The sequence below is a fragment of the Procambarus clarkii genome, chromosome 19 (assembly GCF_040958095.1).
Source record: "Procambarus clarkii isolate CNS0578487 chromosome 19, FALCON_Pclarkii_2.0, whole genome shotgun sequence".
NCBI classification, from domain to species: domain Eukaryota; kingdom Metazoa; phylum Arthropoda; class Malacostraca; order Decapoda; family Cambaridae; genus Procambarus; species Procambarus clarkii.
In genome coordinates, this window is record NC_091168.1 from 17,692,837 (window position 1) to 17,705,986 (window position 13,150).

The 13,150-nt window shown below is 40.0% G+C and overlaps 1 protein-coding gene across 1 annotated transcript in view; it reads left to right on the plus strand.

Moving 5' to 3' along the window:
* Positions 1 to 13,150, plus strand: part of LOC123757403 (uncharacterized) — a 112,936-nt gene that overhangs the window by 85,361 nt on the left and 14,425 nt on the right. The window contains exons 6-7 of the mRNA XM_069326995.1: positions 222 to 361; positions 12,018 to 12,212. Coding sequence (XP_069183096.1) covers positions 222 to 361; positions 12,018 to 12,212 — 335 coding nt within the window. The remainder of the gene's footprint in view (positions 1 to 221; positions 362 to 12,017; positions 12,213 to 13,150) is intronic.

The window sequence follows — 13,150 nt, forward strand, 5'->3', positions numbered from 1 at the left end:
CCATGAGCATAGCTCTCATCCTGTAATTACACTTGTGTAAATACACACATGTACATAAATAATCTTATGTTCTAACACATTCACATTATAACATTGTTCTGTTTCTTATTCATGTGAAATTTAGAGCTAATATAATTCTGATATAAAATTTCTATCAGTAACTATGATAGATAAATAAATGTTAAAATAATCAAACCATTAATGCTGTGTTTGTTTTCAAGGCTGCATATGTGTTTGAAGAGAGTGAGTGTTCCTGGAGTGAGAAGCGTGAGTGGGAAGAAGGGACTGGCAGCCTACACGGTGGAAATCATCACAACATCAGGTACCAAAATCAGTGTTGATTTGGGACCACAAATTGCAGGTGCAGTATGAGTTTACTATTGTAATTTTTATTTTAAAATACCTTTAATTTGTTTTAAAGCAGATTCAGTAACGTTTCTACTAAAAATGCTTTTAACATTTTTTATTGAAGAAGACCTCTTCCAATCAATTTTGTGAATTATTTTGACACATGAATAAATAGAGGATCAGATAATTGGCCATTACTTAAAGAATATTTATGCTGTGAAATTTGAAATTTCAAATCTTTGGATGTTTGACCTATATAAAATGTATATTCACAGCATATAATTTTTGTAAGAAATTGCCAATTATCTAATATCAAAAATATTTGAAAAGTTAATCTACAAGTAGCTAGCTCTATTCCTATCTAGCAAAACAATATGCTTTGCTCTTGCCAATATGGCTTCAGACCCCATAAAAGTACCAATGATTCACTAAGTCGTATGATTAAATTGATACATGCAGCTCTTGAGAAAGAGTACCCTGTTAGTTTATTTGTTGACCTTTGTAAGGTTTTTGACACCATTAACCACAATAACCTTCTTCTTATAATAATAATAATAATAATAATGTAATAATAGTAATACTAATAATAATAATCTGTATTCACAAGAAGGTACAATGGGTTGGTGAGGTTACATAAGATTTGTATTTTTACATTCTTGCAAAGCCACTAACACGCATAGCGTTTCGGGTATGTCCTTAATCTAACATATCACGTAAGATTAAAAGGTACATTGTAGCAAAGTTATATATCAACATATTTATACAATTTAGATTGACGGAAGTAATTACACTGATGAAGATATATGTGTTAAGTACTAATATTACGGAAGTGGGTAGTACAAGATACAGTGTGAGTTTGAAGCACAAGGTAGGAAACTATATGGATGAAATTAGATACTTTTTGGTTTTACTTTTGAATAAGGCATTGGTTAGACAGTTTTGAAATTTGTTGGGAAGTGAGTTCCAGTTCCATAGACTTGGTCCTTATATTTGCATGGCGTGCTTGCACATATTTAGTTTGACTCTGGGGATATCAAAGAGATATTTTTTCTATTCAGTGAGAAAAACTCGTGCCTAGTATGTGGGTACTTATTTATTATATATAAATAGATTTTAATACATATTTATATAATAAAATATATATTATTATAAAATATTATTATATTATAAAATATAATATATATAAATATTTGTAAATATTACATTTATGAATAAGTATTATAAACGTAACTGATAAGTAGGTACATAGGAGTAACTATAGATGCAGGTATAAGTATTACATAAGTAAATGTAAGTATATAGTTATTGCTAAGTATGAAGGTAAGTATTACTTAGTATGTAAGTATAGCAGTCCATAGGTATAAATAAATATTTACATTTACATTTTTCTCCGGTTAATGGTCGAACTTAATTTTGCCTTTATTAGTACATTTATGAATAATGAATTAAGCTTTGTTATTTCCGATTTGTATGTTCCTAGCATTCGTACTTTCTTGGTTTTATGCTTAGTACCATTAAACCTACTCTTGAATAATTATGTACTAGCTGAGTTACCACAGCTACGACAGCATATCACTTTAGGGTTCCGGCGGAGCACCCCCATCCGTCAGGATAGCGGCGCGGAACCCCATCCCAAAGGGCAAGCTTTAGCTGGCTGCTGTATAGGGGTTTATGACGGTAGCGTCCCTTCCAATGTAGGCATCGTATGCATGCCAGGATGGGACAGAGAGGCTAGAGATATGTTAGAATAACGTAGGCAATAATCCCGCTACATCAGGATTAGCCGCCTTGCCATGTGACGTCACTTGCTTCCTTGGCCATTGGTGCTTGCCTGCTCTGTGTCCACATCCGTGCCCGTACACCCATTATTTCTACCGTTAAAAAAACAGTTAGGATTTCCTGAACTGAAAAAGTTACAGAGTCGGGCATACGAGGTTGATGCTGCTAGTTAAGCAGTATCTGGGATGGGACCAGTGGAGCACCATCTGGGGTAGGTATAGGCAAGGTGGACTACTGGATGTTCTTGTTAAGCGGATGTACTGCGGCACGTTTGCTGTGTATCATACCTTAGTACACACGCCAAGTCGTCCTCTTGGATGTCGTTGTCGCTGTAGCCCACTCTCGCAGAGACTAGCCCTGCGAGGCTGGCCCCAGGGCGGGTGCGGGAGATGGAGACCCTTCTACACAGAGGCCGACTTCCCTGGGTCGACCGCGTGGCTGGCGTCGTCTCTGCAGGACCGCCCGCAGTGACCAGCCCTAGGGTACATACTGAGTGGCAATCCGTCCGCATATAGGCTGTCTCCCCAGGGTCTTTCACACGGCGGCTGTGATTCTGAAGCCGTCCCGCAGACTTCATCCCGTTCAGTTCACCGTTCATCAAGAGTGATCTTCGGGCTGCATCCAATGTTCACCGTTCATCAGGTGGTCCTTGGGCGGTCTGTAGCCGTTCTAGAAGTATTAAGGCAGTAAGGGTGGGCTGGAGTGGGCATCCAGTATAAGTATGACGGCGTGCAGAAGCAGGGGCCTCTAGAAGACTTGCATAGGGAAGAAAATAATTAACAGGTGGAACTATGCCAGCGTCCTGTCACCTGGGTAAAACCGGAATGTCAGGTCGGGCCACATCAGAGGCTACTACCTACTTTATCGAGGGGTGTATTTATACGCATCGTGGAAATTACCGTAGCTGAAATCAAAGCGCTAGTAGAGTCAGTAATAACTGCATTAAATTACATGGAGAAGTTCCCGAATGTATGCTACAAATTGCGAGAAATAAATTCCCGGGATATGTCTGGCTAATTGAGGGCTAGATTATTCGCCCCAGCAATCAAGCCTAATAATTCAGGTAGGATTTAGATCGCAGCATACTCGCGGTAGAGAGAATGTAGCCATAATGCTGAATACTAACACTGCGTGCCTGCAGAAATGGTTTAATATTAAACGCACGTATAACAATGTTGCAGTTAAGCAAAGCTGCAGGGGAGGTGTAAGAAGTTAGTGCAGAAAAAGTTGTTCCCCAATAACTAGGGAGAAAATGAATATGCGGCACCTGAGGGAGGGGGTGAGGAGCATGGAAGGACCAATCTGAAGACATTGGGAGAACTAGGAAACGTAGCATGCTGGGAGTAGTCCTGAAGCGTCGAAAAGAAGAGGTAATATTATACGGATAACTGTGTTGCAGCTTAAATGGAAACTAAAGTGGCGTAAATGCTACACATAAGGTGGATAAATTTTAGATAAAGTGCATCCAATAAAATTCCAGGAAGCAGAGCATCAAGAGCGTCGATATACTAAGAAAATATGTGTCCAGAGTTCCGCAACAATTGGTGAATAAGACTCGGGATGACTATGCTGTAGATAATGTAAAGAGGAACCGTGTGGGCTAAGTTAAACGCCCTTGCAAACTAGCCAAACAGGACTACCGCAAGTGGAGAAGGCAACAAATGCCGAGTAATGTTATTGTGGTTAATCAAGAATAAATATGGGCAATATCTCAGTTGTGTGGGCGGACCCACACTTGAAGGCCACTGCTGGTGAATTAGGCTGAAAACGAAGCGTAAATGTCATCAAGGCCGGCTGCATTAAATTATGGATGCGAAGCTGTGGATAAATGTCAATAATGGATAAAGCTTGAATAATAAACGCCAAGCTGTGGATAAATAAATAAATAAAATAAACATATAAAGTAGAAGCAAAACCACAGGCACAGAGGATGTCAGCTTTCTAGTACAAAAACTCAGGGCAAGATATGAAGGTAATACATGAGAGGGCCTCTTTAAAATGACAGCACCGGAAAGCGAAGCGTAAAGATCATCAATGACGGCTGCATTAAATTACATGGCTGAAGTTCTTAGATGAAACGCTATAAGCTACAGGAAGCAAATACTGTAAAGTGGCTAGTCGGAAGGTAGGAGGACGAACTGTATCACCCAGGCGATCAAGGCGAAGTGAACTGGTTAAACTTAGATAAAAAGGAATACATTAGGACTAGAATAAATGAAGACAGCCGATTAACATTCAGCAGTCGATGACACCGTGGGTACAACCCGTCCTCTTAAAAATAACGTCACTTTTGGCTGGTATGCGCGCTATGGCCAAATTTGGACGTAATTTGAAATGAAATCGACTCTCAAAAGTGACGTTCTGTTCCGTTTTCTGTTTGAGTCGTCCGGCGTACGCGCAGAGGTTATAAGAGGACACTTTAAATTAACGTTTTTCATAACGTTTTGAAACTTTATAAGAATTTCCTGCCCACCTAACCTATCAGAGGACCCTTAACTTACTGTTGTTGAAAAAAAAACTCCAAATTTATTTTCAATTTTTTTTTCATTTTCAAAATACGTCCAAATTCAGCCATACTGGCAAACGGCCAAAAGCGACGTTCTTTTTAAGAGGACAGGTTGGTGGGTAAGGCAGGCTGTAAACAATGCAAAGCTGTGGATAAATGCTAATTATTGGATTGGTAAGCCGAACTTTAGGCAAAGTATATAAGCAGGCAACCCGTTCTCGCAAATTTAATAAGTCAATATTGACTTATTAAATATGTGCATAGGTGACATACTTAACATAATAGTTTCCCTTGAAAAGCTTCATAGAAAACACCGACCTTACCTAACCTACTTAGTATGTTAAGGTAAGCATCTTATTGCTTCGTAATTACAATTAGTACCTAACCTATACCTATAATAGGTTAAGTAACAATTGTAATTACGAAGCTATAAGATGCTTATTTTAACATACTAAGTAGGTTAGGTAAGGTCGGTGTTTTCTATGAAGCTTTTCAAGGGAAACTATTATGTTTAGTATGTCACCTATGCACGCTACTAATAAGTCAATATGGACTTATTAAATTTGCGAGAACGGGTTGAAGTAGGATCCTAGAGGAAGAGGGGGCAAAATCCATAAGATGAGTGGTAAGCAATCGGCTAAACAGTTGAAGTCGGGTGGGAGCAGGCTGGCGCCAGCAGAGTCTCCAGGTTGCCAGAACAAAATTCATGTGATTATCGCCGACGTCTGCCATCGCAAATGCTGCGTCGTAGAAAGGGCGTAGCTCAGACGTAGAAGGGAGCACGAAGGCCGTGGAAACACGAGGCCAAGGGTGAGAGCACGTTGCTGGGATAAAGGCACAAAGAGCATTACGCACCACTTCGTCCAATGGATAAAGCTCGTAATTCGAAGAGGGAAAGCACGTGGCCCGTGGACCAAGGCGCATAGCCTGTATATTGAAGCTCGAAATCGATGAATAAGGTCCATAGACCGTTGAGTCCATCCCAACAAGGGGTAGGAGCACCGTCAGGGGCAGTCTCCATCACACAAGCGTGTGTGGTGGAGGATATAGGGATCAAAGGACATTGGACAGAACATCTGCAGGACATCGGAATCGAAAATGAGGTACCTAGACCGATGAGTCCAACTCAACATGCGGCCACCGCCAGGGGTGCGCATGTTGTTTTGCACGCCCCAGCATGCTGCATGCACGGGTGCATGCAGCCGCCTGTGCCCTGGGCGGCTGCGTGCTAATGCCGCTGCGTAGTCATCCCCTCATAGCCATGGGCCGCGCCCTCTTCCTTGTCCCAGAGGGCAGGGGTGTCCCCCGCCTTGACGTTTCTGTGGAGATGAGGGCGTTAGCATAAGTGAACTCAGGCATGGGCGGCAGAATGAATTCTTGACTCAACAATGTACTTACACTTAAAATTCAATTAAGAGTGGTACACAGGAATAACGCCACAGTCGGTAGAGAGGGTGACCTAGACGCCCGGCATTTGTACGGCAGTGGAAGGAAGAAGGAATTGCAGAAAGAGGCAAGCATCACACCTCTGCAAAGCAGAACAAGGATAGCGAACCAATGCCAAATATGGAATGTAGCACTGTGCACGGCGTCGGCAAAATGCGGTGAATTACCCAGATAACAGTACTGCGGTGAAAATGGAGACCAAAGTGTCATGAATAGTAACGTAAGGATGTTAGCTTTCAAGAACAAAGCAAAGAGTACAAAGCTGGGAAAGACGCCACCGCTAGTGTAGATGGTGAGCAATTTATTTTACAAATTATTGTAAAATTTATATACAATTTATTCCCATAGTATTTTGTTGATACTTTAAATACCTTATTATTATTCACTGCCCATTCATCCACTTGCACACCTCTATCATGTTACCCCAAATCTTTGCCTTACTGGGAATGTAGATTAAGCTTTTTCAATCTTTCTTCATATAACAGGTTTTATATAACAGGTTTTTTCTTCATATAACCTGCTAATTAGTAACCTTCCTTATGCCTATAGTAATGGCACTGCTGATAAACAATAATTAATCGCGCAAGAGAACAAGCATTAAGCCCCCTCAGGAGAGGCAAAGATAAATAGGCTACAACATGTAGTCAAAATGAAGGTAGCTCCAGCAAGTCTATTAACAAAATTATTAGGGCAATAAAGTAAAAGGCATTAAATTGCAGTAGCTGAAGGCGAAACGTGAGTGAATGCTAGACGCCAGACGACTCAAATAGAAAACGGAACAGAACGTCACTTTTGTGAGTCGATTTCATTTCAAATTACGTCCAAATTTGGCCATAGTGCGCATCCGAGCGAAAAGTGACGTCATTTTTAAGAGGACGGGTTGAACAGAGTGAAATGAGATATAGCCTGCTCCCAGGGCGAAGCCTACTCACTCACCACTGCCTCCTCATCTACTCTCTAAACGAATTCGCTCCAGACCACACAGTTCTTGTGGATATTTGCAATATGAGGATATTTTTGCCGACGAGTCAGAAGAAGGTGACTCTTTTTCTGGTTTTGGTGACATTGAATCAGAAAATAGTATTACGACGCCTGTTGCTAGTGCCAGTGGAGTGGGTGGTGTTACCAAGCAATGTTTTGTTGTGTCTGCGTCTGACCCAGTCGGCGCTTGATTGGGCGCCATGGAGACAATGAAGAACAAAGCCCCTTCATGTTTTCGTGATTTTACCTCATCTTCAGTTCGCACCCTTACTGTGCATAGACGGGCTTCAGCTCCTGGTCCACTGTGTGCAACGATTCCTCGCCTTGGTGCGGCTCTTGTGTCTCGCAAAACATCGGGTGTACTTGTGTGGAGTGATGGTGAAGATTTTGTTCCACCAATCCCTGCCTTTGACAATAATGATGTTGGGTTTACAGACCTTTTTTCTCTGATACTGGTGAGGACATGCGTGAAATGAACTTTTTTACTGCATATTTTGATGAGCCGCTCATGGAACATATTGTTCAGGAAACGAACATTTACGCTGCTCATCTCATTGAACATGAATTAACAGATTTTTCACGATTACAGCGTTGGAAAAACACTGATTTAGGTGAAATGTATGTATTTCTTGCACTATGTATGTTGATGAGACATTGTGTAAACACGACATCTCAGATTATTGTAGCAAAGACCATTGTGTTCCAACACCTATGTTCGGAAAATATATGTCTCGAGACAGGTTTCAGATACTCCTCAGGTGTCTTCATTTTGCAAGTAATGAAGACCGGACAGACGATGATAGACTTTGAAGAGTGAGGCATGTTCTGAATGAATTGATTGGAAAGTTCAGATATTTCTATGTACCAGCTCAGAAGCTGGTGATTGACGAATCCCTTGTGCTTTTCAAAGGACGTGTTGCTGTCAAGCAGTATATTCCCTCCAAACGCCACAGATTTGGATTGAAATTTTTTGTTCTCTGTGACTGAGCTATCAGTGTGCTTTACTGTGCCTACTAATCTTTATCATATTATCAATCAAGCTATCAATCAAAGCTTTCAATGTGCTTTAATGTGCCTATTTATCTTTGTCAAATTTTCTTACAATGTACCTGTTAACATTTTATAAATTTTGCTAGAAATTACCTAGTTAATATTATTTGTTAGATTAAGGACCTGCCCGAAAAGCTGTGCATACAAGTGGCTTTCAAGAATGTAAACACAACATGCTATGTACTCTCATAAACCCAATGTAACTTCTTGTATATAAATAAATAAATAAATAAATAAATAAATAAATAAATAAATAAATAAATAAAAAATAAATAAATAAATAATATCTGATTTTAGTGAGTATACCAACCATTTTTGAGACTATCTTGGTTATGTGTTATATGTGGGTGCTGAAGTTGAGTCTCTTGTCTAAGTATAGGCCAAGGAACTTTCCATCATTTTATGATGGAAAGTTATGATTAAAATAATTTTATGATGGAAAGTTATTATGGAAATTATGATACCATATGAGAGTATATACATCAACAAGCAAAAGTATATTCACAGTAGTCGTCTCTATCACTAATAACACTGTTGCAGATGAAGGTATCTTTCTAATATATGGCTGTGTCACCTCCTTTTTTGTTAGGCCTTCAGTTGTGAATGGCTTTATAACCAGCTACACACAGAAATCACAATAGCATGATGCATTACACATAAGGGCGAAGAGGTAGAACAGCCTATTGACATAGCTCAAGTGCATGGGGGATTGATTGTTGCCGCCGAAGGCGGCTAGTTTATTGTGCACCCCATACTCATCCTGTGAGCGGTAGCGCAAAAGCATTACAGAGGGCACAAAAGGTCTTTATCAGACCTCATCTTAGATTATTACATAAACAATTTCTTCAATCCTTCACACCTTATAGATACAATGTCAGCTAGTTACAGAGAAAGTGCTATTACAAGAGCTACATATTTACAGTAAGTCAACATACATTAATGGTAGGTTTTATCGTTAATACATAATAGTTTGGCCAATGGGGATATTACAGAGTCGTAGGGGAGCTTCTGTTTATTATTAGTCCTCACAATACACTACTTGTTTCTGAATCTCATATGTCGTTCATCTACTGGAAGCAAAATGTGGGTACAGTGCAAGGATTTCAGGTAATTTATCCATGGTAATAAGATAGGTTGCCATATCATACAGAGTGAGCTTAGACCTATCTCTAAAAGGCTCAATTTTACAACAATCCAAGATATAGTGTTCGAGTGTGTGTCCCTGCCTATGTCCACACACTTTACACTTTACTTCATCTAGATCCCTATACAAGCCGAACTGCCAGAGATACTTGTAGCCAAGTCTTATACGAGCTGTGACAACATCTGTTAGTCTACTGACTTTGTTACTTGCCCCATACACATGTTTTACTTCACACATTTCATTGTGATGAACAATGGACCTACTAGTTCCAGTTTGCACTGTTCTACTTTCTTCAAATCCATCTAGGAGTTCTCGTCTAATGACACTTTTAAGGGACCTATTTGATAACTCAAGATTCCATTCAATACTGTCTTTATTTACTGCAGCCTTAGCAAGGGCGTCAACTTTGTCATGTTCCTGCATGCCAATGTGAGAAGAAATCCACAACATTTTTATATTTACCCTCTTGCTAAGTATTCTTACATATCTACGTCTAGCTTCCAAGACAAGCACGTTATTACTTGATTGCAAACTGTTTATTGCTCGTAGTGAGGATAGGGAGTCAGAAATAATTAAGCTGTCAACTGCAGTGTTGTCAATAATTTCGAGTGCTACCAGTATCGCTACCAACTCGGCCTGCATTGTGGGCGCCCAGTTACTAATTCGGATATTTCTTTGAATTGTGCTGCCATCAGGCTGATGAGCAATAACAGCACTTCCTGCCCTCCCTGTAGCTGTATTGAGTGATCCGTCAGTGTATATGGTCTGTGCAATGTTGTTTTCAGCTTGTATATTGTGAATGTGCTCTATGGTGCTTAATTTAGCAGCAAGCTGAGCATGAGGGTTGCTTGTGATTAGTTTCTTGGTGGGGTATGCAGGGGTCAGGATGTCAAAAGGTACTATCTGCCAGGGTGGAAGGAAGTGCTGTACTCTTTCATCTGTATATACATCGTGCAGTCCCATCATTTTAATATGAGTGGCAGTTCTTTGAATCCATTTAGACTCGCTAGTTCCATTTCGTATGTCTTCTAACAGTGCAACTGACACAATGTTGTTTTTGTTATCACGCAGCAGCTTTAGTCCCATCATAAGATTAATTTCAAATATTCTATCTCGAATGCTAAATGGGGGAATTGTGTAAAATCCTGGTTTGTGTCTCGGAGAGGCTGCAGGATCCAAGTAAATTCAGTTGAATTTCTGGTTGCAATTCTTATACCATGTCGTAGCTCAGTCGATTAAGGCAGCGTCTGGGATGCTCTCGGACGCAGGTTCGAATCCTCGTCACAGCCCTTGTGGATTTGTTCATAACCAGCTAAGTTGTAAAGTTGGGTATGGTCTTTACTTAATCATGTTTCTGTTAAAATAATGAACGATAGTTTAGTACCTAGTGCTGTGAGTAATGCATTTATGTCATCAAAATGTTTTCCAAGTGATCTGACATTTTGGTTGAAAACTGATAGGCAAGTGTTATTTTGGAGTTTTTTTGCAAGGTGTGCTGTGTAATACCTGCAGTAGTGATGATCAATTTGTTAGTTATTGTAAATTTGTGACAGCATATTTAGTTCAGGGTCAGTATCAGCTTACATGTAGATGCACTGGAGTCAAGATACAATAAGGTAAGCAATTACAGAACAGTAAAATGCTAAATCTGCTGTAAATATAAAATAACTATATAAAATAACAAAATAAATATAAAATAACTATAGTAAAAAATTAAAAAATGCAAATATACATATAATAGAAACAGGTAAAAATAAAATAAAAATCACTGTACTGTGACAGTAATAGCAAAATAACAATACAGTAAGCGACAAATGAAGAAATGAACAATATAAAATGGTGGGATAAACAAGAGAAAAAACAAAAACAAAAATGTCAAATATAAAACCTTTTGAAAGAAAAGGCAGAGCTATAGTTCACTTTGGTTCTTAGATGAAACTATAAGTTACACTCTGGGGTTGAGAGGGTTCTGTGGTAAAGGGGACCCCAGAGATAGGGCTCACTTGGCATCTGATTATTCACCCATTATCCCAGGCACTAAGGGAAGGTCTGAGGGGTGCCTCAATGGTTATTTCATAGGGTTTCCCGGTGTCAGACTTCTTAGCTAGAATTTTACCACCTCTTACAAAACAATGTTTGTGTTTGTTTGACCAATTTGAATTTTTTACGGCTTCACACAGTTTAAAGAAGAGAATTTGTCTGTTCCTGGTAAAAAATTCATTCGCATAAACCGTTTTTTCTGGACACTGCAACTCTGATAAGGTCTGGACCATCATGTAATTACACACTACAAAGGGTACCGGCGTCTCTCCACACTTCCCGACTCCCACTCTCTCTCCTAATCTCCACATCTTTCTCCTCCAAGATCCCCTCTCTAACCCCTGTCCTCTCCTCTCCTCCTCTTCCAATTTCCACCCTCTTCACCTTTCTCCCTTCACATCACTATAATCATTTTCACTACTCAGGCACTAATAGGTATATATCAACCCAACCAGAAAGTCTAAATGGAACAGATTCTAAAGACTGTAAAATACCAAGACATGTGTATCTATGCATTTGAATTTTTTCAATATCGCAGTAATCTTGTCAGTTGATTACATGAACCTCCCAAAATTATAAAATTAACTTTGTTTAAATGTTGGAGTATCTTTCTGACACATTCAGGTTTAGTTTTTACTCATACAGCAACTGCCAGTAACATCAATTTATGATTTAAGATATTAGATATTATTTACAAACAATTTATAATGCCAAAAATTGCAGCTCGAGCTTGGGGTGAGTACCTCCGGCCACTGAAGGAGCTCTCAGCCAAACTACAAGATTATGTCAAGATGCTAGAAAGGAATGCTTCACCTATTTATCTCCTCATTGCAGCAGTACCTGGAAATCATCCAAATCAAAATTTTCTCTTCAGCATTTCTTTTTCCATGCTGGAGAAAGAGTTTTTGAGGTCAAACCGTAAGTTTTGTGTCAATACTATTAAAATTATGAAATCATACATTTTTTGCAGGGTCATGCTAAAGTATAATACAGACATATAAAATGAATTAAACATATAGTAATGAAATGCCCCTCTCTGGGTGAGTACCGGTGGCTGACTAAGGCTAGGTCACAGAGATAGGGTCCCAGTACTAAGAACATAAGAACAAAGATAACTGCAGAAGGCCCTATTGGCCCATACGAGGCAGCTCCTATTTATAACCACCTAATCCCACTCATTTACATGTCCAACCCACACTTGAAACAATCGAGGGACACCACCTCTACTACGTTTCATGGTAATTGGTTCCACAAATTACCAACCCTGTTACCGAACCAATATTTATCCAAGTCTTTGTTGACCAGACCACACACTAGAAGGTGAAGGGGTTACGACGTTTTGGTCCGTCCTGGACCATTTTCAAGTCGATTGGACCATTCTCACAATCGACTTATTCGGGTCTGACTTAATCGGGTCAGTCAGGTGCTGTCACAGTGAGAGGTTGTGTTAGCTGGAGCTCTGGAGTAACATTATTATTGCAATAATGGAAGGATTAGTTAATGATTTGGTGAGTTTGGTTGGAGCTCTGAGAGCAGAGATGGATTCCCTGCGGGAGGAGGTACGACGGCTGAGACTTCAAGAGGAAACGAAGGAGGAGACCAGTGTTGACGAGACCTCATCGTGGAGAGTAGTGAAAGACAGGGGTCTTAAGAAGACCTTGACAAGGCCGCCTACAGACGCCCTAAGGACGGCAAATTCATTTGCCGTGTTGGAGGACGAGTGCTGTAGTGCGCCTGCAGCGAGGAACGGCGGAGCGCAGGCCCCTCAGGCTGCTCAGAAAGTTAGGGCGGTATCGAAGTGAATTTTGGTTGTGGGAGATTCCCAGGTGAGGTATTTAGACAGAACGTTTTGTGCC